This window comes from Zonotrichia leucophrys, chromosome 2 (assembly GCF_028769735.1).
Source record: "Zonotrichia leucophrys gambelii isolate GWCS_2022_RI chromosome 2, RI_Zleu_2.0, whole genome shotgun sequence".
In the NCBI taxonomy this organism is placed as follows: domain Eukaryota; kingdom Metazoa; phylum Chordata; class Aves; order Passeriformes; family Passerellidae; genus Zonotrichia; species Zonotrichia leucophrys.
The window spans coordinates 5,054,163-5,078,794 of record NC_088171.1 but is presented as its reverse complement, the minus strand read 5'-3'; the positions used below and the strand labels follow the sequence as shown (position 1 = coordinate 5,078,794).

Genomic DNA, 24,632 nt, shown 5'->3' with positions numbered 1-24,632 from the left:
TTCCAGTGCACAGGTTTATAGCCACACACTGCAGAGTGAGGGGTGATTCATAAATTTATTAATAATTTTATGAAATAAATTATAATTAATAAATATATGAAATAACAGGCCACACTGAGGGGCAAAAATGGTGCCACAAATTTCTTCCAGCAGCTCAGACCTCCAGGCTCAGCCTTGTTTGCTGAGCAACATTTCAGTCTTGGGGGTGGGGAAAGAAGGCTATTTTAATTGTCTTTAACAGCACAACTGTTTAAGTTATCTGGTTGAGGGGATGGTCAGGTCTATAGAAGAGGAGAATCACTGGGCTCTCTGGGGTTTTCAGACTCATGGCTTGTGGTCTTAGAGGCTGGGCAGGGCCCCAGTGTAAAAACAGACTTATTTTTATCTGTGTCTCTGGGTAATAACCAGTCACTGATGCAACTGTCAAAGCACTGGTTACTGAGGGGCTTTTTCAGGGTGGGCCAGAATCTTCTCTAACCACCAGGTATTTTGTCCACTTCTCCTTGTGCAGCAATTGAAAGGGAAGATCCTGGTGAAAGGCAAGAAGCTGAGCAGGCAGGAGGACCCCACCAATGGGAACAACAACCTGGAGGCTGAGGATGTCTCTGATGAAGATGAAGCAGCTGAAATTGAAGATGAGTCTGTGAAGACCAAGGTAGAGCAGAAGGGAAAGGTGAGTGAAAGAAGAAATCACTGAGAAATCACTTTTTAGATGGGTTTTGTACCACACCTAAAAAAATAAAAAAAGAAAAGCAGTTGAAATACAAATTTTCATGTGTTCCCAGCCAAGACAGGTCTCAGTGTGGTTTCAGCTACTCAGCTGGGGATATGTAAGGGTGAATTGTTGAAGTTGCTGGGGCTGAGGATCCTGGTGCTTGCCCAGCTTAATGATCTCTGTCCCAAGCACAAACAGAGATCTTGCAGAGCCAGCCAAGCACAAAGCTTGGCTTCTTTCTCTAAAATGAGACTGGAGGACCTTGCAGCAAGGGCAGACTGTGGAAGCAGTGGAAAGGCACATGTTCAATCTTTGTCTTATTTCCAGAAATCTGTTTGTCATGGGACAGTCATGACTTTGGCTTTTCCAGTCACATTTTGGGATATGCCTGCAGCCTCACTGGCTGTTTGTTTCTGACATGGAGGAGGCAGAGAGGGAGGGAGGATCTATGGGGAAGGGGTGGCCAGTTACTAAAGCAATTTGTATGATGATTGCTGGAAGGAAAGGCTGACCTTTACACAAGTGTTCTGCCCCCTCATGTGAGGAAATGGATTTTTCCAGCATGCAGGTCCTTGTGAAGACCATATCTGTCATGGGGTGGCTTCACAGGTGACAGACACATTCAGCCCCTCTGAAAGCAAAGATGTTTGGTATTGCCTCTGTATCAGGACTGATCTATATTTCCCTTTGATGAGCTGCTCACTCTTTGCAGATCTTATTTATTTCTCTGTTCTCTAGTCAGTAATGTGTACATTATTTTGACATTCTGACACCTTTTGACTTTCTTTTCTTGCCCCTGATGGGAGCTGGGGACTCTCACTTGCACCAATTAATGTGGCTGTGGAGTTGGAGTCATCAAAGCATTGTGACAACTTCCTGATTCAAAGGGAAGAAAAGCCCAAGCTCTGTGGAGGCCAAAACACCCTTTTATTCCCTTTATTTCCAGGTTGGCATGCCTGGGACCAGGACAGTATGGAAAAGTCATTGCTAAGGCTCTGCTGTAAACTTTAGCACCTGGAGACAGATGTGGGTGCTGAAATAAAAATGATCCTGCAGGGAGCAGCAAGGAAAGGTGTCCCACCAACAAAGAGGGAATCCTTTTCCAGCCTTTCCTGCACAGGGTGACACAGAGGGCACAGCAGCAGCCACTGAGAGTGTGCATCTTTTCCTGGTGGAAGTGGTGGAAAAGAGAAGCCTCATGGGTCCTATAGGGAAAACACAATTAGCACTTTTGAGCACGACAGCAAAACCTCCCCACAAACCTCTCGCTGTCCTGTTTTTAGAGTGACACCTTGAAGCTGGCCAAGGAGCTGTCGGACACAGTTGTCTACTGCAAGAGTGTCCACTTTGAGGGCTTTGATGACCCCAGCCATCCTCGGGCTTTCTATGAGATGTCATCGTTCTCGGAGAGCAAAGCTCTGAAACTGGCCCAGGAGTCTGGTGAGTGTGTCCTGCCCTCCTCTGTCCCTGCTCCCCAGAAAGGGACAGCTGCTGGTGGAAAAGGCAGCCCAAAGACATGGGTTATGGTCTCTTTGGTCAAGCATGTCACTGAGAAAAGTGGGAAGAACTTAATATCCTCAAGGAGGGCATTTTTGCAGGTGGTTCCCATTCAGCCAGACTTGCCAGGTAGAGGGGAACACACAGCAGCAGCAAGAAGAGATAAAAGTAGCCCCACCACTGAAAGGGATGGGGATAAAAAATTCTGGTTTTTTTCCCTGTCTCTGTAGGAACCAGTTTTATCCATCACAACATCAGGCACCTGAGCCGTATCTACCCCGCAGGCTGGAGGACGGATTCTTCCAACTACAGCCCCGTGGACCTGTGGAATGTTGGCTGCCAGATTGGTGGGTGTCTCTGGGGCTGGAGGGGGTCACCTGGCTGGGGAGGGGCTCCAGGTGAGGCAGAATCTCAAGCCCTTTGCAGCCAGAGGCTCAGCAGCCACTGGGAGACACCAGTTTTCCAAATAATGCCCAGTGTTGTGAGGTCCCCAGGATGAGGTGAGAGATGAGAATTTGATTCTATTTTGACTCTCAGAAGGCTGATTTATTATTTTATTATATGATATTAAAAGAAAATTATATACTAAAACTATACTAAACTATAGAGAAAGGATACAGACAGAAGACTAAAAAAAATGATAATGAAAACTCATGACTCAGGGAGTGTGACACAGCTGGCTGTGATTGATCATTAAATTAAAACAATTCACATGCTGGGTAAACAGTTCTCCAAATCACATTCCAAAGCAGCAAAGTGGGGAGAAGCTGAAGCTTCTCATCTTGCCATGAGAAGAAATCCTGTCCAAGGGATTTTTCATAAAATATCACGGTGATACAGTGACTTCCCATGGACCATGTTCTGTCTCACAAATCCATCAGGAGAGGTTTTCCTGCACATTAATGTGCAAATCCCTGCAGTTTCACTGTCAGCAGAGTTATTGCCATGTAACAAAGGAGGAGGGAGCATGAGCTCCATGGGTCCTGCAGCCATGGTAGCAGCCCTTGTGCTGTCTGGCCTCAGGACAGTCCTTGGGAGGCACCATCAGTTCCCTTGGAGTACAGGAAGGCCAGACCTGAATCCACTATCTGGGTACTCAAAATAAGGTTTTCTAGAAGCCCTGAACACCTTCAGCTGCCAGGAAAACCAGTGTGCTGCAGTTATCAAAGTCTTGCTGCAGGTGGAAAAATAGGGAAGGGCCTTAAAATGCTCTCAGCCTTCAAGCATGACCAGGTATGAAGGACATGCAACCAGAATAAATTTCTGTGTCTTAAGAGATGTCTTAGGTGTTGCTAAAGAGTTTAAAATCATCCTTGAGGAAATCAAGGGATCACTGAGGAGCTGCTGGGTCCATGTGCACTCCCTGTGTGGTATCACTGAGGCTGTTCCAGGTTTTACATCAATGCCTTTAAAAAAAGATATTGACAAATTGGGAGAAATACAAGGAATGTGCCTGGTGTTAGGACAGCAGTGAGGCTTAATCTATTTTGGGCAGTAGACAGTAAAGAGGTGATTTAATCACAGCTTCTGTGCTGCCACCTGAGGAGTTCAGACAATGAGGAGCTCTCCAGTCCAAACAGCAGAGGCATCAATGCCCCTCAGGATGGCAAATGAAAACAGGCAGCTCTGGGCTGGAAAGGAGATTTTATAATGAGGCTGAGTAGCCAGAGAAATGATCTGAGATGGATTTGCTGGCTTCACTGCAGGAGAGAGCTCCTTCAGCATAGAAATGAAGAGGTTTATTTAAAAGCTGTACTTGTTCTAGGTGGCAGAAATTCCTTGCAGGACAATTTTTGATCATGGGAAGAGCAGGATGGCTGCAATGGCTCCTCCTGTCTCTGTCATCTCTGAATGCAAGAAATCCTCAGGGCTAGCAGGCTGTGAGGGTCAGAGTTTACCACTGCTCTTTGAAGCGTGGAAAAGCCAATGTTTATGTCCATGAAGTGCAGTTTCATGTGAACAGAATTAGCATGAAAAGATTCCTATTGATTTCACTGAGTGACTGAAGTTATTTATTTATGTTGCAGTTGCCCTGAATTTCCAGACAGCAGGCACAGAAATGGATGTGTACCAGGGCCGCTTCCAGGACAATGGGTTTTCTGGCTATGTCCTAAAGCCAGAATTCCTCCGGGATGAACAAACCAAATTCAATCCAAAATCCATCACAGAAGGAACTTGGGGGACAAAGAAGAAGCTGCTGCTTAGAGTAAGAATAGAAATTGGGAAATATCTCAGTAACATCCACTTTTGGGGGGGTGTGTAGATTGTACCTTCTCCTTCTTCTGGTCCTACCTTCAGTGTTGTCTAACCCTACTGACTTCCCACATCTGGGGGCTCTCATGGACTTGGATCCTCCAGGGATCTGCTCACATGTTTAATGTCAGGTGTGACGGTGTTCACAGGGGTCCAAGGATGAGGGAAGAGAGAGGATATGACTCCATGTTTCAGAAGGCTGATTTATTATTTTATGATATATATTACATTAAAACTATACTACAAGAATAGAAGAAAGGGTTTCATCAGAAGGCTAGCTAAGAATAGAATAGGAAAGAATGGTAACAAAGGCTTGTGGCTCAGAGAGTCCAAGCCAGCTGTGATTGGCCATTAATTAGAAACAACCAACATGAGCCAATCTCAGATCCACCTGTTGCATTCCACAGCAGCAGATAATCATTGTTTACATTTTGTTCCTGAGGCCTCCCAGCTTCTCAGGAGGAAAAATCCTAAGGAAAGGATTTTTCATAAAAGATGTCTGTGACAGTTGGGTTAACAGGTTAATGCCAACATTTGCTGTTGTTCCAGAACTGTGCAGGCAGGCATGCAGCCACCTCTGGTGTTTCCAAGCACCAGCTGAGCACTGGGGACACTCAGAAAAGTTGTCTGTCCCCAAGGCAGCTGGCTGGGCTGCAGCAAGGTTCCTTAGGTGCTTTAGCTCATGACAGCTTCCTCTGGAGGATGTCACAGCAGCAGCTCTGAAAGGGCAGCACCAGCATTCACAGCATATCCTTCACTCCTGGGGAAGGAGAGGGAATCCTCCAGGGAGCCCCCTCTCCTGGTGGTGTCCTGATCTCCTCCCCTGTTTCCTCCACAGATAATCTCTGGCCAGCAGCTGCCAAAGGTGAACAAAAGCAAGAACTCCATTGTGGATCCCAAGGTGACGATAGAGATCCACGGGGTCCAGCAGGACAACAACAAGAAGCAGACCAAAGTCATCGAGAACAATGGTGAGAGGGTTTCCTCCCAGCTCTGCTCCCATGAGCAGGAACCTTTTCTGGTCCTTGGCAAGGCTGCTGCCCTGTGGGCAGACCCACCCAGGGCACCCAATCCTGCCCACACTAAGCAGATACTTGAGGTGTTGCTATTCTTCTGTTTGGAGACAGAAATTCCCTGTAAAACAGCATCAGCCATGTGGGTTGTTTGGGGCAGGCTGCCAGATTTGCAGAGCTAGAGCTTTGGAAGTGCTCTTTACCTCTATGCATTTGGGTTTGACCTGGTGTGCAGGGGTTCTCATCAGGATCTTCCCAGAGGAAGCTTCTTGTCTTGTGAGGCTGCGTGTACCCCAAAAGTGTCACAAACTCACAAAAGATTGATGCAAGGAAGTTCAGAGGTGTCTGCTCCAGCCTCTGCCTAAAGTAGGGCCACACAGAGTTTACTCAAGCTGCTCAGGGTATTGCCCAGATGAATTTTGAGTATCTCAGAAGCTGAAGAACCATTTCTTACCAGTCAGACATGGCTGTGACTTCCCTCTGTGCACTGAGGGTTTGATATCATGGCCTTCTGCACAAACACACACACTCTGCTTTTCTGTGTGGAGTAAGAGCCAAGCACTGGAAAGCTGGTGCATATTTTCCTGCCTGCTAACAATGTTTTCCTTTTCCTCTTTCCTGTTTGAATAAATCTGGCCTGCCTCCTAAAGCTCGTGGCCATTTCCGTCACCTACAATAATTTTTACGGCCTGTCAAGTGAAAGTTGTGTAGGGAACATTTCAGCCCTGCCAGGCCTTTTCCTCAGGGCTGCTGAGCACTCCCAGCCCCTTGGCCAGCCCTTCCCTAGCTGGAACAATACTGGAATGATGCTGAAATTATAAGTGCTGCCTTGTGGAAAGCAGATCAAACAATAAAGACACCCCAGGCCCATCTCAGCACCTCCACATGAAAGATCCCTTTCTCCTGCTGAATTCCTCACAAACCCTGCAGGACCAGCGAGCTCCAGGTGACATTTTGCTGTCCTTGGTCTCTGCTCTGCACAGGCAGCAGGGTTTTTAACAGGATCTCCTCTCCTGTTTGCTCCTGGGGAGTGGTTTATTGACACTGCACCGCCATGGCCTGGAGAGAGGGCGCTGAGCTTGCTCTGCATTTCATGTGTGTGGGTCTCAGCTTTGTTTGCTTTGTGATTCTGGACCACATGACCCTTATCCAGACTTGATTATGCTTTTTGTAATCAGACACTCCTCATTAACTTTTCTTGCAGACAGGGAAATTGGGGCACAGAGTGGTGCTTAGATGGATTATCTCAAGCAGTTGGAGAGGCTTAAGGCCCCAGAAGGCTGTCTCAACACAAAAGCACAGCTTTCCTCTCTTTCCTCCCCTGGTTTAGGGCTATAAAAGTTTGCATCTAGTCTGATGGCAACCAAAGACATCCATGCACCACCCAGCAAGAGCCTGTGGAGCAGAGCTGAGTTCCTCCCCTGTCCTGATCCTCACTCCTTGCTAGGACCAAGGTCTGCAGTGAACAGCACAGGCTGAAGGATTTATTAATTCCAGGCAGCAAATCACAGTATCAAAGCTGGGAACAAGGCTCTTTGCACCTCCTCAGAGCCTTGGTCTGGGTCAGATTAGATTGATAGGCAGGAAAAGTCTCCATCCATGTGCAAACACCTCAGGCCACCATTACTGCTGACATCTCTGACCTCCATCCTTGTCTGTGTTGCCCAGGCTTTAACCCAAACTGGAATGAAGAGTTTACATTTGACATAGAGATCCCTGCACTCGCCCTGGTCCGGTTTGTGGTGGAGGACTTTGACATGTCGACCAAGAATGACTTCATTGGGCAGTACACCCTTCCCTTCACGAGTCTGAAGCAAGGTAAGGCCCTGCTGCTTGCTCCTCACAGCCCTCTGAGAAGCTCCAGTGTCCTGGATGAGTGATCCAGATCCATCAGAGCGGAGGTCAGAGTGGATTTTTTGGGCACCTGTTGTCACCAGAGGCTTTGGGCATGTTGTGTTACCCATGCTCAGAGCTGTGCCTCTGGACCTGCCTGTTCAGCACCCTGTGGGAAATGGGGACAAAATGCTCTGAGACAGGGAGGTGTTTGTGCAGGGTCTTGGCAAACATGAGCAAACATTTTTCCAGATGGACTAAAGGCCATTTTCCATCTGTGTCTCTGCTCCCAGGTTATCGCCACATCCATCTCCTGACCAAGAATGGAGACCCCTACTCCTCCTCCACCCTCTTTGTCTTCGTCAACATCCAGGACTGTGAGTAGCAGCCTGGCTCCCCCAGGCCACAGAGAGCCTCCCTACAGACCTGGAAGGAATTCAGTGTGTGAGAGCCCTGCCAGTGCCAGGGTCAGTCCCCAGCACCTGCCCTGGAGCAGCACTCGGTGCTCCATAGGATCCCTGGTGTGAGACAGCCATCGACCTTCTCCCTGCTGCTGGAAACATCCTGATGCTGCTGATGAGATTAATCCTTTTGTACCTGTTCAACCGATCCAGCTGTGGTTTTAGTTCACTTTATTTCCATGTTTTTAACGTTGCTTTTAGCGAGAGGACAGGGACTCCTTTTTTAGCGAAGTACAGCTCTTGGGTTGGGCTCGGCCAGGCATCTGGGCACAGCACCCAACATCTGTGCAAGGAAAAGTCTCCCTCAGCACTGCAATCAGTGGCCAGGTGCCAGGTGGCTCCTTGCAACTGCAGGTGTCACCCATCTTTCACCATATGAAGCCCTAAACGGGGACACCATTCCCCTCCTTTCTGTTACAGATTAAAAAAGAAAGCTGCACTACAAAGCCCCGTGTTATGTAACCCGAGTTTCCTTTTGTGTTGTAATAAAAAATACATGAGCACTACTCTGCCTGTGTGCCTGGCTCCCAGCCAGGCCACTTTGCATTCAAAGCCTTGCTCTCATCCTGTGAAGGAGAAAGAAGCTGCCGAACAGCAGATTTCCCTCTGACCCAAAGTGAAACCCACTCAAAGGGACCTCAGAGAAGGTCTTGTGCCAAAGACAGAGGGAGCAGGCTCAACTGCCAGCAGGGCTTGTTTTGTTTTGTTTTGTTTTTTAAATACAGTAAAACTTTGTGTTTTTACAGAAAAATGTCATTTTTTAACAGACAGGAAGTAGATGTTGGTCCCAGTTGCACTGTAGAGGTAACCCAGCATGAGAATGTTTTGAGAACAACACAGTATTTATGGCAATGAGTGATTTGTCTTCAAGTAGAGCTACAGAGTTAAGGGAATATTGTTGAAATAAAATAATATATATTTTGAAGTGCCAGCTGTGTTGCTAACAGTATGTTAGACTATTAAAAGTTTAAAATGAATTCTGGAAGGGTTCAATTACTTGTCACTATTTGCCTCTTTGTCCTACTTGAATGCAACATACATGAATTTGGAGCTAGACCTGCTTGATTTCCTAAATTATCAGGATTCCTGGCAGTTCTGATCCCTGGTGGTGAAGATGATACCAAAGATGTTAATGTCCTTTTAAACATACTCTGGTCATCTTATTTTTTAGTCCAAAACAGCCTGGATTTAGTGATTTTTAGGCCCTCTGCAAAGCTGGGATTCTTTTAGCCCTCCCTGGAGTTTGTTATGCTGCAGTAAACATTGGACACATTGATTTTTCCTCTTGACTACAATACTGTGTGATGCTGTAAACCATTGCCAGATTAAATGTGAATTAAACCCACACCTCAAGGGCTGATATTGCATTAACCACCAGCCAGCTGGAAGAGCTCAGGAGTGGCCAGTGAGGCAGAGCAGTGACACAGTCTCTCCAGGTCACCTCTGGGATGGGGCACATTGCTGGGGACACATTTGAAGGCCAGGGATGGAACATCCTGGACTCCCACCCAGGGACAGCCTGAGTTTGGTCCCTGCTCTCTCAGCACTTTGTTTTAGGGAGCCATGGGATGAAAAGCAGAGGTGAAGGTGATAAATGCTCCTGCCCCCTCACTTGCACCAACACCAGCTCTTGTAGGGCAAATTAGAAAGAAATTCTTGCCTGTGAGGGCAGTGAGGCACTGGAAGAGGTTTCCCAGAGAAGCTGTGGATGCCCCATCGATGGGAATGTTCAAGACCACTTCTGGGGCTCTGAGCAGCCTGGGACAGTGGAAGGTGTCCCTGTCCATGGCAGGAGGTTGGAACTGGATGATCTTTAAGGTCCCTCCCAATGCAAACCATTCTGTGATTCTGTTCCTCTGTGAGGTCAGATCAGCCTGCTGGGTTGGCTGTGAACTTATTACTTGCATTTTTTGGGTGGCAAGGTTAGATTTCAGTTGGATTATTGAGCTAAAGCCTGCTGTGGCCAGCATCAGAGAAGTGGGAGACCAGGTGGCCAGGGTCAGGGTGGGCTTGGATGGATTGCACACAGAGAAGTTGAGGTTTCCCCTGCTTGTTTTGCATTTAGAGGTAGGCAAGATCTATGGGATGAAAAAACATCCTTTATCAAATAGGAACAGCTGGGGAAAGCTGCTAGAGCCAGGTAGGAAAGAAGCTGAGATGGAGATGGGGTGGGCAGAGCATGATGACAATGCTGCAAGGTCTCTCTCCCCAAAGGAAGGGACATGCCCATGTTGTTACCACTTGAGCTTATCTCTGAACAGATCAGGAAGTGCTGGAGCCCCACAGGAGGGAAGAGCTGCAGAAACAGGACATGGCCACTGACATCACAGCAAAAGGCACCAAAGGGAGGAGTGGGAGAGGATCTTTCAGCAATCAGAGGTGGGGAGTAAAAGCAACTCCCCCATGAGGAGTGCAGCAGCAGCAGTTTTCATCAGATCAGGTATCAGAAAGCTCTGTGGTCTGTGAAATCCCAGGCTGGTTCCTGAGTGCTGGCAGGAGCACTCCACTCATGCTGGTGAGCATGGTGGCCACAGGAATTTAAGCAATTTGTGGCAAACTGGCCTAATCTCTATAATCTGACTGTATTTTGGCTGGTCTTCATCTGACTGTGTGGAGCTGGTCAGGCCCACAGGTAGGTGGCATTCCTGCATCTTACTGAGGAGCACATGCAATTCTTCAATTTGGGAGCTGGCAGCAGCACTCCTCAGCAAGGCAAGGCAAATATTGCTGATTCCAGCAGGGCCAACAGAGGTTGAAATGTGGGTAATGTGCACTGATTGCATCTCTTGTGAACACAACAGGAGCAATCACACAGGTAATTCAGCTGATTTGTGTCTCTGCTTGATGCTTAACTTACTCTGCACAGGGAGTTCCAGAGGGTTTTGGGCTGTGCCCTCAAGCAGAAATGGGATGAAGTGGTGGTAGGAACAGGGAGAAAACAATGGGGTTGGGGTTTATTTGAGTTAACTACCAATTCTTAAACACAAAGTTCTCCAGCCCAGCCAGATTCTGACACTTCTGCAGAATTATGTGGTCCTGGATGTTGAGTGAGAGCTCTTTGACACTTCTGCACCATGATGTGGTCCTGGATGTGAATGAAAGCTCTTTGCCCCTCAGTCCACAGCCTGGAGCTCCCCAGCTCCATCCCACATTCCTGCAGCAGGGCAGGGCAGTCAGGCCAGGTACTGCTGCTCACTGCCAGTGGGGGCTTCAGGAGCAGGGTACATGGGCATGGGGGACAAATGGCCTGAGCTACTTGGAGCTTGGAGACAGAAGGGGCTCCACCTCCTCAGTTTTTTCTTTTCAAAAAAATCCAAAATTCCATTGATGACCAGGTGTTTGAAGGATCTGTGGCCCTGCAGAGCTTTTATCTGCTGCCATCCTAACCCCCCATGCTGATCACAGACACTTACAGGGCTGCTGCTGGATGTTTATTTGGAATCACTGATCAGGTTGGAAATGGAGTAAAGCTGCAAACCCACATTGTCTGAGTTTTTAAGGTGGTGTTTCTTCCTTTAGTTTACAGTTTTATCCTGTAGTCACTGATTGCTCACATTTCCCACTGCCCTCCCCAGCCAGACTGATCCCACAGTGTGGAACCAGCACTCTCATGGACATCACAGGGATGGAGCCTGATAAAAGCTTCAGTAGGACACCCTCTGCCTCAGGTCACACCCAAACCCCTCCTGGCTTCCTCAAGCCTCTGCTCTGTGGCCAGGTGGACTCTGACATTCACCTGGCCACAGTCAGGGAGGCCAGGTGAGATTGCAGATTGCTGTCTAAATGAGGAAAAAAATAGAGTCTTGTATGGCAGTCAAAAATCAATATTTGTGTCTAGCCTTCAGTGTCATCATCCTCTGGAAACATCAGCTAATAAATATGCTCATAATAAGTGCTTTTATCCCCCAAACCAGGTTCTCATGTGTTTTACCTGCCCTGGGCTATGCATGTTAATCTGGAACTGATTCTTGCTGTTTTTTGTGAGAAGGGGCAGAAATGTCTGGTGTCACTCACAGAGTACCTCATCAGGCATCTGGCTTGTTCCTGACCTCAAGGCTCCTCCTCCATCCTCTGAGGGCTTCCCGCTCCTCTCCCCACCCAGAACTCACACAGCAGCTGCAAATGGCCTTTGTCTTGACTATCTTTAAACTTCTACAAATGAAGGAAGATCATGGCCTAGTGCATGTGGCAATTTGCAAAAGGGAGAGGAAAGATGAGGCTACAATGCAGTTGTGTGGCACACACTTGTCTTCATGGCTATCAGCAATAAAGTGTCAGGAAGAGGCAAAAAACATCTTGTCAAGAAGCTGTTCTTGAAAAAGGTTTTTCCTCCTGGGGTTCTGGGTCTGCAGGGAGAAAGAAGCCATCCCCTGAACAGTGGCTGCTGGAATAACTGAGCTGGACTGGGGAGCTGGGTTGGGATCACTGAGGAACTGCCTGCACTTCTTTCCTGCAGCTCCTAAGGGAGCAGGGGCTGGTCCCAGAGTCATCAGATGCCCCCTGCAGTCTCAGAAGAGTCCAAATTGCTTCTTCTCATTCTGCTGCTTCCATTTGGGCATCTGGTAGAACTCGTCCTTGGACTTCCCGAAGATATCGTGGAAATCGGCATCGGAGAGATAGCACTGCAGTGAGGAGAGAGAAAGGACAGGTCAGCTTTGGTTTTTGCAGAGCCTGGGGCACCCCCATGGCTGCATCCCCTCCCCACTGTGCCAGAGCTGACCTCTGACTCCAGACCAACAGCTCCTGCTCAGCTCCCTGTCCTTGTGCTGGGAAATGCAACATCCCAGCCCACTGCTCCTCATCCCACTTCCCAAAGCACCAGGGGAATAAAAGCCCCCCAGAACAAAGAGATGTTCCAGTTTTGAGGAGTTAGCATGCTCAGGCTGGAATTTAGCCCCTGCTGATCATACTGTGGCCAGGACAATTTATGGCCCACCAGGGAAGCTCTGCTGGCCAGAGTTTTGGGCAGTGATTCACAGTGAAAGCATCTCCCCCTGCTCAGTCCCTTCCCCTAAAATATTCACTGGAAATGTTCACTCCCATTGCTGGAAAGAAGGGTTTGCAGAAAGAGGGCTCATCAGAGATGCTGACAAAGGTCCTGTGGGAATGGGAGGTTGAGTTTTTGTTTTTTTCCTGGTATTTTGGGTAGAAGAACCCATGTAGAGCCCAGCTGTGGGTCATGGCTCTGGCCATGGGTGCTGGCCTTTGCCATATCTGTTGGGCAAGACATTGGTCAAACAAGGATTACAGGGAATAGAGGGAATCAATCCTCTGTCCCCCCCATCAGCTTGCTTGGATTCAGCTGCAGACACTGCCAAAATCCTTGGGCTGACTGGAAATCTGGGATGCGTAATTTCTTCTGAAATTGAAAATTGCTGAAATGCAAGGTTTCTGACAATTAAAAAAAAAAATCATTTCTTCTGGGAGGAGTTTCAAATGAAAACATACACCTACAGCTCAAGTAAAATGCAAATTCTGGCTTAGTTCTCAGCTGTGTCACCTTGTCCCCCTGGGTGGCAGAGCAAAACAATTCCACCAGAAGAAAACATTTTTTAAAAATTACTACTTAAATTTTTTTTTCTGCCACAGAAACCCCATAATTACTTCAACTAGGCTAAAACCACCACAAGGTGTCCCTGTCCACAGCAGGGGGTTGGAACTAGACCATCATTAAGCTCCCTTCCAACCCAACCATTCTATGGTCCTATGAACTTCCTCACACAGAGCTCCTGCTTTTGGTGACACCTGGTTGTCACAGACATCTTTGCATGAAAAATCCTTTCCTTACGATTTTTCCTACTGAGAAGCTGAGAGGCCTCAGGAACAAAATGCAAACAATGATTATCTGCTGCTGTGGAATGCAACAGGTGCATCTTTGATTGGTCTCTAATGGCCAATCACAGTCAGCTGGCTCAGACTCTGTCCGAGACAGAAGCTTTGTTATCATTCTTTGCTATTCTTAACTGGCCTTCTGATGAAACCTTTTCTTCTATTCTTTTAGTATAGTTTTAATAGAATATATATAATAAAATAATAAATCAAGCCTTCTGAAACATGGAGTCAGATCCTCCCTCATCCAAGAACCCCTGTGAACACCGTCACACCTGTGTGTCCTGCCAGTGTCCCATTGAGTCTGAGCAGGACTTGGCGGTCTAAAGCCCACTTAGCCAGCTGCAGGTTAAGTTAGAAAGGTATCAATGCTGTCACCTCTTTTTTAGTGGGATCCACGCCTTCGGGAAGCTCATCCACGGTTCTGTGCATCAGCACCTCTCGGGAGTAAATCCCTTCCCCATTGGGCACCATGGCAGGGCTGCTGTGGCTGTTGTTGCTGTTGTAGTTGTTGCTGTTGCTGTTGTAGTTGTTGCTGTAGCTGTTGCTGTTGCTGTCACTGTGGCTGAAGTGAGATTTGTACTCCGAGGAGGCATTGGCTGCAGCTGAACCAGCCAGGTTGGTGGTGCTGAGCGTTCTCTTGTTCAGGCTGAGGTTGTTCAGGTCCTGCCAAACAGAGGAAAACATGTCATGAGGAGATGTTCTGGCAGAGCAAGTTGGGGATGATGCCAGGATCTTTCTGCTGGGGTTGTGGGGGACTATTTCTGGCACAGGCTATCTGTAGCTCCAAAGCAGCAAGGGGAAAGTCCCAAGTGAAGTGTTAGTGCAGTGCCTCCATAAATGCTACCCCTCGGTGTTAGGACTGCTAAAAGCACACACTAGTGAGAGCTCTTACAAAGAACTGAGGATACTTACAGCAGTCTCATTCTTCGCAAGATAACATCAGGGGAAGGCACATGTGGGATGACAGAAGGTGAGGTTAGATGTCTACCATGTCTAAAACACCTAAATTACCTGCACACCCCTCCCTGATGAGCCATCTCTCCTCACCCAAACCTGCCACTTCCTTCCAGCCTTCATCCTGACCCTGCCCAGGGCAGAACTGACCCTGTGACAATGACATTTGGGACTGCTGGGACATCATTAACTTGGTAGGATCCCCCACTGGGCCATGCCCTTCCTGACCAGGGGACCCTTGTTTGAGTTCTCAGGGACTACACCACTGTAAACTATCCACAAAACACTTAACTACACCCTCTTAGAGCTGCACACACCTTAATTTGTACTCCATTAGAGCAGCTGGACAATGTCCTGCTCCCAGATGCCTCTGGGCAGGACTGGAAAAGGCCCAGGAGGTCTGGGTGTATTTATGGGTAATTCATCACATCTCCCTCTGCTCCCACAGAGCAGCACAGCTCTGATGCTGGCAGCCTGAGGTTCCCATGCCTGCCCTGGTCCTGGTGTCCCCTCCTTGGTGCAAACAGGCTGGGGGATGTGGAGGTGTGTGAACCCAGGGGTTTCCTATGGCATGGCCAAGACACAACTCACCACTTTGATCTCCGATATGGCTGACACATCTCCCAAGCTGTTCTTCATTTCCTCATAGGATTTGCCATCCTAAAGGGAAAGAGAGAGCTGTGAGAGCCATGGGCTGCCTTTAGTCCACACTCCTGGTTTCTAACCCACACTCCTGGGTGTTAAGTCCACACTCCTGGGTCATGAGATCCTGAATTTTAAAGCCCAGTGATGGCCACTGATATGGCAGCTCCTGCAAACCTCAGCCCCTGCAGTCAGAAAAATCCGAGCTTTCACTTGAAAACAAAGAAAAAAAAAATAATGGACTTCAGCCTTTGCAGTTGTACAGTAACAGGTGAAACCAGGAAATTTAAAGACTTTGCACCAGAAGGAAAATGAAGAGAAATAATATTTACTGCTGGTTTAAAATTTTACATTTTGTTGAATCTTGCAATGCCTGAAAGTACTCCTTTTTTCCAACCTTCCTACTTCATTTAGATAAAACAAAATATTTTTTCAAAGCCTCAAGTCCTTCCTTCTTGTAATTAGGTGCCATGTATTACCAGATACCTCTAATTTTGTATTAAAAAAGAAATGGAAGATGCTAGATAAATTGGCAAAGCTCATGACTGTGTTTTCCTAAGCAGCCAGGAGATGTCAGTTCTTAACAGAAACATCCAACAAAGTTTCCCAACAAGAACAAGCAACATAAACACATGGACTGCGGAGAAAACAGATTTAGACCCAAAACTGAGCAAAGAACACACACCAGATGTTTCTGGGATGTCAACAGTTTGGATGGCTTGTCTGTAGTTGCTGAAGCTGCCTACAGGGGATATTTTTAGAGGCACATATTTTATGAGCTGTATCCTTGTTTTTCAGCAGTTCCTCGGGGAAAAAAAAATAAAACAAACCCACAAGTTTTGACCTTTGTTCTAAGCATCAACATATTTTAAGGGTCACTGTGAGTTGCTGTCTTATCTCTGCAGATCCAGCTGTCAAGACTGGATCCACCACCACATGGATTGGGAAGAAAGACAATGCAAACTCAGATACAGGAAATAAAATATCTCTGTAAGAGTCTTCCTGCAGTGTGGAGTCCTGAGGAAAGAGGGAAGAAAGGAATTTTTCCTTCCCAGTCATCTCTTGGAGCAGGTTTCCATTTCTACATGGGGAGGAGCTGGTATTTGTAACTGTGATTTGAAGGCTGGTGTGCAGGGACCAAGGGTGACCTTGCTCAGGAGCTCCTGAGCTCTGATGGGCTTTCCACAAACCTGAACATCAGACCTGTCTGCTCACATCTTTCATTTCACCACAGTTTGCCCTTAAAGCTGGCTCATAAATTTGCCTCTGTGGCTGCACTTTCAACAAAGAACTTCTGTTGCTTTGGTTTGTTTTTTTTTTTCCCTTTATGATGTGGGTGGGTCTTTTTTCCCTTGGAACTTGATTTTTACTACTCATAGTCCCCACCTCTTTCTGGCTGAAATCAAAAACTTGATTTGGAACCCAATATTTATGAAAATATGAATATTGTGAATTCAAGCACATTTGCAGAAGCCTCTGCTTCACCAATCAGGTGCTTTTTTATTGGTGAAGGAGCAGAAGCTGTTTCAGACAGCACCAAGAACTCATGTCCTCATATTTTGAAGGACCCTGCACATGGCAGGGGGTTGGAACTGGATGATCTTTAAGGCTCCTTCCAACCTAAACCATTCCATGATTCTGTGAAGCTCAGGACACTTCCTAGTGAGGTTTCACTCCATGCACCCTATATTCACTGACAACAACACCCTCCAGGCCCCCCTGAGTAGCCTCAGGGCTTTTCCAACAACTTACACTCCATTTGTAGGGGTCCCAGGCATTGAACCACCCTGTGAAGTTGAGGGGTTCATAGCCCTGCTTCACCAGGATGATGGGAGTTGCCAGGTCCCTCCCAGCTGGATGGGTCTTGAGATACTCCTTGGCTGAGGCAATGGCCTCGTTCCTCTCCTGTGCGTTGGAGGCTTTGCCAACCCAAAGGAAAATCTGCAAGGGGAGAAGGAGTTGAAGGTCAGCGAGACATCAGAACCTGTGCAGACACAGCTGTTTTTTCTCCCCTCCAGTGGAAGCAAAGACAAGACTGGAAATGTGTTTTCCCAACAGTCCTCTGTGATTCTGAGCCCAAATTTACACCCAAACAAGGAAGATTTTGCTTTTGAGACAGGCATGGAGCATAAATATTTCTGGGGTAAACTCTGAAAGGTGACACCTCTTGTACGTTTCAAGGTAGCTGAACCCAGCCACCGGCCAAGACCCAACTCAATAACCACCAACAAAAGCCATAATCTGATTTAAAACATGTCTGAGGAGAAGGGGAGGAGGCTTTTTCTGACCTCTTCCCATGTGTCCAGCAGCATGACATCATCTTCATCCAGGTCCTCCTGGCAGAACCCGACCACCTCCGTCATGATGAACCGACCCGTCTGGTTGGAGCACTCAAAGAGGCGAGGCTGGTAGTGTGTGACCTGCTCCTGGAACCTGCCTCGTGCATGGCAGGGGAGGGAAAAGCAAGAAATGTGGAAATCTTTCCCTCCTGGCTTACTGCAGGGCCCTGAAGGTGCTTGTTGTGGCCTTGAGGAGAGAGGTGGAACATGGCAGCACCAATCTAAAGGCCTGGAAGCCAGCAATGTTAGGTATCAGGGGATTCTCGGACTATTTTAATGCTTTTCAAAGGTAATTTTTTTTTCTCCACCCAAAAAGGCAAAAGCAGAACACTTCCATCATTGTGGCAATGAGCTTGATGTCAGGTGAAAGCCACACCAGATCACTTTTTGCAGAGGAAACCATCACCAGCCCAGAGGGCTGGGGAAATCCATGTTGTCCAAAAGCAGATTTAGTCTCATGATTCTCCTGGGGCTGCTGCTGGTAATGGCTGGAAATGGAGCACATGGTTCCTGCAGGCCCCAGGACAAGATAATGGGATAGTTTTACTGGGGAGAAAGGAGGATGTAGCACACCCTTGTCTTCAGGCTTTGGACCCGTAGCTCCCACTTCAGGAGAACTCCTGGCTCAAAAGCCAGGAAAGAAACACCTTGGTGTGGTTTCTGATCAAGACCTTGGTTATATTCTGGCCTCGTGCTCCCTTTATTGATGACACAAAATATTCACTTTCCTGCAAAGTTTTGCTCCCTTGCCTAATGTCCCCTGGTCACAGGAACCAGCAGGTCACTATTACCTCTTTTCACTGGCATAAGGTGCTTTGCCTCCCAGAGCTTCCCAGAACTCTGCAGGCTCCTGTCCTTCCAGGATGGTGTGTTTGTCCCGTCTGGAAACGATGTCAGCCACCATTTTTGCCATCTCCCGCTCATCTCCGCTGCATCCCTGTGTCCAGGATAAAAGATTGAGGTGCAGTTAGGGGCAGACTGGCAGAAATTATCCGTGGGGAAAAGCTGGCTTGGTCCTCTGGAGAGCTTCAGACCTGCTTGAGTGCTTTTGAGCTGATCACTCATGATCAAAATAATTTCTAGTCCTTGAAGGGACATTTAGTGCAGCCAATGGCACCTAGAGCAAACCTCACAGAATGACAGAGTGATTTGGGTTAGGAGGGACTTTAAAGATTATCAGGAACACCTTCCACTTGAACAGGATGCTCCAAGCTATATCCAACATGGCTCTGAACACTTCCAGGGATGGGACATTGACAACTTCTCTGCTTTGGTTTGATCTACCATCTTATCCTGACACACAACTGACACAAGATACATGAATTTGCTCTCATCCTGGCTGATTTCTTACAGCTGGAAAATCCAGGATTATTTATTTATCTGAATGAAAGCTGTATGAACACCTACAATGAGGTGAGGTGAACCCCAACATGGGTTACTTTTGTAGAGAAGGTTTTTACTGCTGACCCACAGACAGAGGGTCTGACCCTTTCCTCACAGAATCATTGAATCATTAAGGTTGAAAAAGACCTTTAAAATCATGTAGTCAAACCATCAGCCCAGCACCACTAAATCATGTCATCAAGTGCCACATCCACACATTTTTAAAATATTTTTGACTCCACCATTGCCCTGGGCTGCCTGTTCCAGTGCTTGACATCCCCTTCTGTGATGAAAATTTTTTTAGTATGTTGTATTAACCTCCCCTGGCACAACTTGAAGCTGTTTCTCCACTGAATTAATGGGCCACCTACCCAAGGATTCATCTCCATGACCTAGCAGAGGCAGGAAACTCAAGCAGACCTGTCTGGTGCCCATGTCTCACTGCAGACTCACCTTCCCACACCACAGGTAGCAGACCTGGCTGGTGCTCAGCAGGAAGACATCGTTGGAGTTGAGGGAAGAGGCTCGGGCTGGCACCTCTGTGGCCTTGGTGTTCACCTCATCCGTGCCCCTCACTTGGAAGAGGCGGATTGCCGGCTCGGGGCTGCTCTGCTGAGCCCGGCTGGTGCCGCCCTGCAGGGAGAGAGGGAAGGGCAGCTGTTGTGTTGTGATTCCAGGGTTTACCCCAGAACCTCGGGTCCCTCCCTGATAATTCCCTGCCAAGTGTGTCAGTCACCAGTCACCCTTCCAGCACTGTCTGTCAGTCCTGGAATTCCAGAAGGGCGTCAAGTGATTGGCAGAATTCAAAAGATGCCCTCCACCCCTGAGGGGACATTGGGCCATCCAGGTATCCTTTGCCCCTTAGGATCTCCTCTCCCATACCTGGTTGGTGGCTCTCTACCCCTTCCCTCCCCTCTCCCTGGGGTTAAAAGGCAACCATGAGGTTCAGGGAGTTCTGTTGGAAGAATTGCTGGATTCTGAGGCCTGTGGGCCAGTATAAACCTCTGGATCAAAACCCTCCATCAGAACCCACTCTTTTCCTTCACCATCACCTTAAAGCTTCTCCACGAGAGGTAAATCTGAGCTCCTGCAAGCCTGGACTTGCCCCCAAGCCCCCAGCTGCAGCATCCAGCCAGCCAAAGGTGTCTCTGGGGTGAAAACACCACAGTTGCTGCTATTTGGGTTCAGCACCAAGGGCCAGACAAACTCAGGCTCATCCTGTCCAGCTATATTGGGATTATTCCAATAGGTAGCACTGAGAGGTGAGGAGGACACACAGATCCAGGGTGTGACTGATCTGAGGAAGGCTCTGGGCTCTCAGCCCTGCCCACTGCTGTAATAATGTGTTACTGTCACATTTTCTGAAAAATCCCTTCACCACGATTTCTTCTCCTGGGAAGCTGAGAAGCCTCAGAGAAAAATGAAAACAATATTATCTCATCTGCTTCTCCTGTGTTTTGCTGCTTTGGAAAGTGGTCTGGAGATTGTTTATCGAAAAGGTGGTTGTTTAATTGGTTTCATGTGAATTGTTTTTACTTAACCACCAATCACAGCCAGCTGTGTCAGGACTTTGGAAGAGAGAGTCACGAGTTTTCATTATTCATTCTTTGTTAAGCCTTCTGTCTGTATCTTTTCTCTATTCTATAGTATAGTTTTAGTATAGCATTCTATACTATAATATACTATACTATAATATAATTATGATATAATTAATATAATATAATATAATATAATATAATATAATATAATATAATATAATATAATATAATATATCATAATAAATTAGCCTTCTAAGAACATGGAATCAGATTCATCATTCCTCCCCTCGTCAGGGTTGCTTACAAATTCAACAATAATGAACCATAGTTCTGCACTGAGCAGGTAAGGAAATACAAGTATCTTCTGATTCCAGGTCAGAACAAAACCTACATGGCACCAGTCCCACATTTCTCCCTGATCATGGAGTCCTGACCAGCTCCCATCAAGATGCTCAAGGTCCATGTGACCAGATCATGGTGTCTGTAGAGGATTTGCCAGGCAAACTCTGCAGGGCATCTGTACCCTGATTTCCAGCTGTGCTCATCTTAACTGAACACCTGCCATGGAAACCATATAGTGGGACCAACCCCGAGAGGTCAATTCCCCTCTCCCAAAGCCACAGGTAGAATTTCTCCACCACATATGTCAGCAGGCAAGGCAGCAAGTGAAGTGGGTTGGTAGTTATGTGATGTGATTCAGGCAAGGACAATGCAAATCTTGTTTGTATGATATTTTGAATGACCCTCTCTGGATAGCAGCACTGGTAATTCACTGGATGACTGCCTTACTCTAACTCTGCAAAATATTTTGGGACAGAGTCGTAATGAACTCCATACATCACTGCTGAAGCTCAGGGGTGGAGCTCAGTTGAGTTGGGTTAGTCCAGGGCTGTGTTTACTACAACAGTGCTCAGACTGCTTGAGGAGTACTAGAATGTTCAGTCTGCCAGTCTGGGCAGGGCTGGCAGGCTCCTTTCCTGAATATCAGCCCATTTTTATTGGGCTATTTCCACTGCAGCTGCCAAGCCACCGTTGGTGCTCCCACCTCCCAAAGGCAGGTTGTTGGAACCCAGGACATTCCTCTGACTGCCCTGGAGGACTCGAGACTCTGGCAGGGGGCTCAGAGACCTTGGCACAGAGTCACAAACACCTGTGCCTTTGATTGTAGCCCATGGAAACAATTACCAACTTTGTGTGAGGATTTACAAGCCACAAGGGTTTGAATAGAATGATGGTGAATTTATCACAGGGTGAAAAAGTAGAATTTGGGGGATTTAGAATGGGGGTTCAGGAGGCAAGATGGAGGGATCTGGATGTGTCCTGTCCTTCTTCTCCTTCTTCTTGCCCTCCATCTTCTGCTGTGATGGTGACACCTCTGGATTGGTTTAGAGTAGAGACAGACTGTCTAACATATGTGATAGGTACTGGAAAATTATTGTAAATAAAGTGCACGTAGGCTTTAGTATAAAAAACTAACACCATCCCAAGGGTGGTCAGTGTGCCACAACCCGACCTGCTGGACAGACCTCAGCAGGTCAGAGAAAGAATGTATTAGATAAGAGAAAATAAACAGCCTTGAAAACCACAGCTGAGGAATCCCAACTTCTTTGGTCAGAGGGCTGGGAAAAAAGACTCTTTAATACCTGGGGTGACATTTCAGCAACACAAAACCTGAGAGCAGGTTACCTCGTAGATGACCAGCTTGCCCTTGAAGATGGCCAGGAAGTGCCTGGGCTCCTTGCCCATGGTCACCCGCACCTGCACGGCCTCGTCCCCGTATTTCCTGTCCAGCTCGATGGCATTGAGGGCACAGGCAGTGATCTCATCCACGGAGGCGTGGCGGCCCTGGGGGACAGGGGGGTGACACACACAGCGTGATGAGAACAGGGGTACAAACCTACAAACCTCTTCACAATTCAACACCTGCCAGTTCCAAAGTGTGTCATATCATGACATCAAAGTTAAAACTTCCAGATATTTAAATTTCACTGGCATTCTGGTTTTGCAGACTTCAGAGTCCCATTTTGGAGCTTCTCTCTGCATGAAGATATACCTTAAAAAGGAAAGCAGAGATATCCATATAACCACAAAACTCTAAGAACTGAGGCTTTAAGGGACAATCCAGCTCCAGACTTTGACCTCAGCACTGTAAGCCCCACCATTCTTCACTCTTTCTGTCTTTTGCTGATGCTCAGCCTGATGCCAGTTTGGGATCAGTGTCCATGCTACCTACAAAGGATAGCTTGGGATATTTGAAATTGATGAGCAAAGTGTGTCTGAGTTCTTCTGGGTGCTTCGGTAGGGATTTTTGTGTGCAATTGCCTCTTTCAGCTTTAGGCTTGTACAGCAGGCACAGCACAGTGCCCTCTTCTCTGCTTTGACCTACCTGCCACATGTAGATGATGTAGTGGGGTCTGCCTGACCTCAGGTAGGTGTACAGGACCAGGTAGCAATCACCCCCATAGAACTGCCCATACATCTTGGGATTCACTGGCTGCATTTCCAAGTTCTCAATCCTCCACACCTAGGGAACAAAAAACATCTTGGTTAATAGCTGTGAAGTCAAAGTGAGGACAGAGCACAACTTTTTGGCTACCACTGAGCTTCAGGTGTTCACTCAGGTCCCACAACTGGATGGAAGAGATCAGTGCCTGCCCCTCGTGAGGAAGGTCTGAAGTGCCATGAGGTCCATCCTCCGCCTCCTCCAAGCTGAACAAACCAAGAAATGCTTGGAAAGAGGCTGATCACTGCACCCTCTGCCAGCCAAAGGAGCTGTCTCACCTCGATCTCCCCGGAGGCATCATCGACCATCCTCTGCTCAGCCGCGAGCTCAGGCCTGGCGTGGAGCTGGGTGGTGTCAAACTTCACCTGCTCCACCTTGGCTGCGTCAAACAAAACAAAAACAAGAACAAAAACAGAATAAAAACAAGAATCCAGTGACTGCACCACACAAACCCTTCCCATCCTCACCCACAACCACCGTACAGCAAGTAAAACCCAGTCCAGGTTTGCAAAAAGCCACTCCTGCCCCCAGTAAACCAATGCTGATTTTGGAATATGCAAAAGCAAACCCACTTCAGTGTTGACCTGTGACAGGCTGGAATTGGCCACACAGCATGTTCCAGTGACAGCTAGCTGGTAAAAATATTACTAGTCTCCTGACTGAAAAATCTTAATTTTTTTCCAAATCCATAAATATTTTCCCATTTTTAAAATGCTGATTTCAGAAATAAAATGCCTACATTTCTCCAGCTCATGCCAAAGAAAGGGAGTATTTACAGACAGCACAGAGAGAAACAGAGATGGAGAGAAAAGAGAGAACTTGCAAGGGAAAGAGATTTGTGGCTCTCAGGCTGTTATTGATGGAGATGTTCAGCATCTCTGTCACCTTGCAATCATTCATCAACAAGTTCTCTCTCTTTGGAATTGTTTAGTCTTTGGGGTTAATGCATTGTAATATTCCCTTCAGCAGTGTGATAAATACACCATTTACACCCTGTGTAAATACAGCATCACTCCACTGACGTCAGGAGGGGACTGGATGGATGCCAGTGTAAATGAAAGCAGAGCTCTTTATCAGGCTCAGCATTAGCCCTTCATAAAGGAAATTTGGGAGATCTGGAAGTGAGAGATTTTGCATGCAATTCTTCAGAGAGGAGTGACTCTCTGACAACATTTATATTCAGAGTAAGTGGCAATTTGGTTCATATAAGAAAATTCAGCAGAGCTGAATGTCCTTCAGTTCATGAATCCTTTCCATCAACTGAAGAAGATGGAAAATAGAAGGCACTAGCAGAGTGTACATTAGATTTTTGAGATCCTGAAGGCAGGAGACAGTTGATGTGAATGATGCTTCCTCAGCTATTGCTTAGCACAGGTAGGAAAGACAAACCCAGGACCAACATGCTCACCAATTTTGCCTGTAGTGTAGACCTTGCCCAGCCCTTGTGTTTCATTCTTTTCTGTCCACCTCTGGAAGAGCTGTTTGAACATGGCTGACTCTGCTCCGTCATTGATCACCTCCACGTTGGTGGATGAAGGATAGCCTTTGGCTTGGATAAAACCCTGGTGGGGTTCACAAAGGCCATTAGTGAGCTTTTTGCTTTTTACAGACATGATAAGAGGGGTGTGGACCTGGACCGGCCTGAAGAGTGTCCCTCACTGAACACAGG

The 24,632-nt window shown here is 47.3% G+C and overlaps 2 protein-coding genes across 3 annotated transcripts in view; one reads left to right on the top strand and one right to left on the bottom strand.

The window, feature by feature from the left end:
- The window catches only part of PLCD1 (phospholipase C delta 1), a 56,294-nt gene extending 47,065 nt beyond the window's left edge, over window positions 1–9,229 (top strand). The window contains exons 9-15 of one of the 2 annotated variants that reach the window (XM_064703834.1): window positions 512–673; window positions 1,999–2,155; window positions 2,443–2,559; window positions 4,240–4,418; window positions 5,304–5,436; window positions 7,147–7,296; window positions 7,605–9,229. In XM_064703834.1, the coding sequence (XP_064559904.1) occupies window positions 512–673; window positions 1,999–2,155; window positions 2,443–2,559; window positions 4,240–4,418; window positions 5,304–5,436; window positions 7,147–7,296; window positions 7,605–7,696 (990 nt within the window). In that variant the 3' untranslated portion in view covers window positions 7,697–9,229. The remainder of the gene's footprint in view (window positions 1–511; window positions 674–1,998; window positions 2,156–2,442; window positions 2,560–4,239; window positions 4,419–5,303; window positions 5,437–7,146; window positions 7,297–7,604) is intronic. The other variant, XM_064703833.1, reaches the window with a different exon arrangement.
- Window positions 9,230–10,325: 1,096 nt separating this feature from the next.
- The window catches only part of VILL (villin like), a 39,199-nt gene continuing 24,892 nt past the window's right edge, over window positions 10,326–24,632 (bottom strand). Inside the window, exons 10-20 of the mRNA XM_064703832.1 lie at window positions 24,372–24,525; window positions 23,242–23,342; window positions 22,847–22,984; window positions 22,147–22,305; window positions 19,376–19,555; window positions 18,331–18,476; window positions 17,489–17,633; window positions 16,953–17,141; window positions 15,150–15,218; window positions 13,980–14,267; window positions 10,326–12,394 (exon numbers count right to left, since the gene is read on the bottom strand). Of these exons, the coding sequence (XP_064559902.1) occupies window positions 12,281–12,394; window positions 13,980–14,267; window positions 15,150–15,218; window positions 16,953–17,141; window positions 17,489–17,633; window positions 18,331–18,476; window positions 19,376–19,555; window positions 22,147–22,305; window positions 22,847–22,984; window positions 23,242–23,342; window positions 24,372–24,525 (1,683 nt within the window). The 3' untranslated portion in view covers window positions 10,326–12,280. The remainder of the gene's footprint in view (window positions 12,395–13,979; window positions 14,268–15,149; window positions 15,219–16,952; window positions 17,142–17,488; window positions 17,634–18,330; window positions 18,477–19,375; window positions 19,556–22,146; window positions 22,306–22,846; window positions 22,985–23,241; window positions 23,343–24,371; window positions 24,526–24,632) is intronic.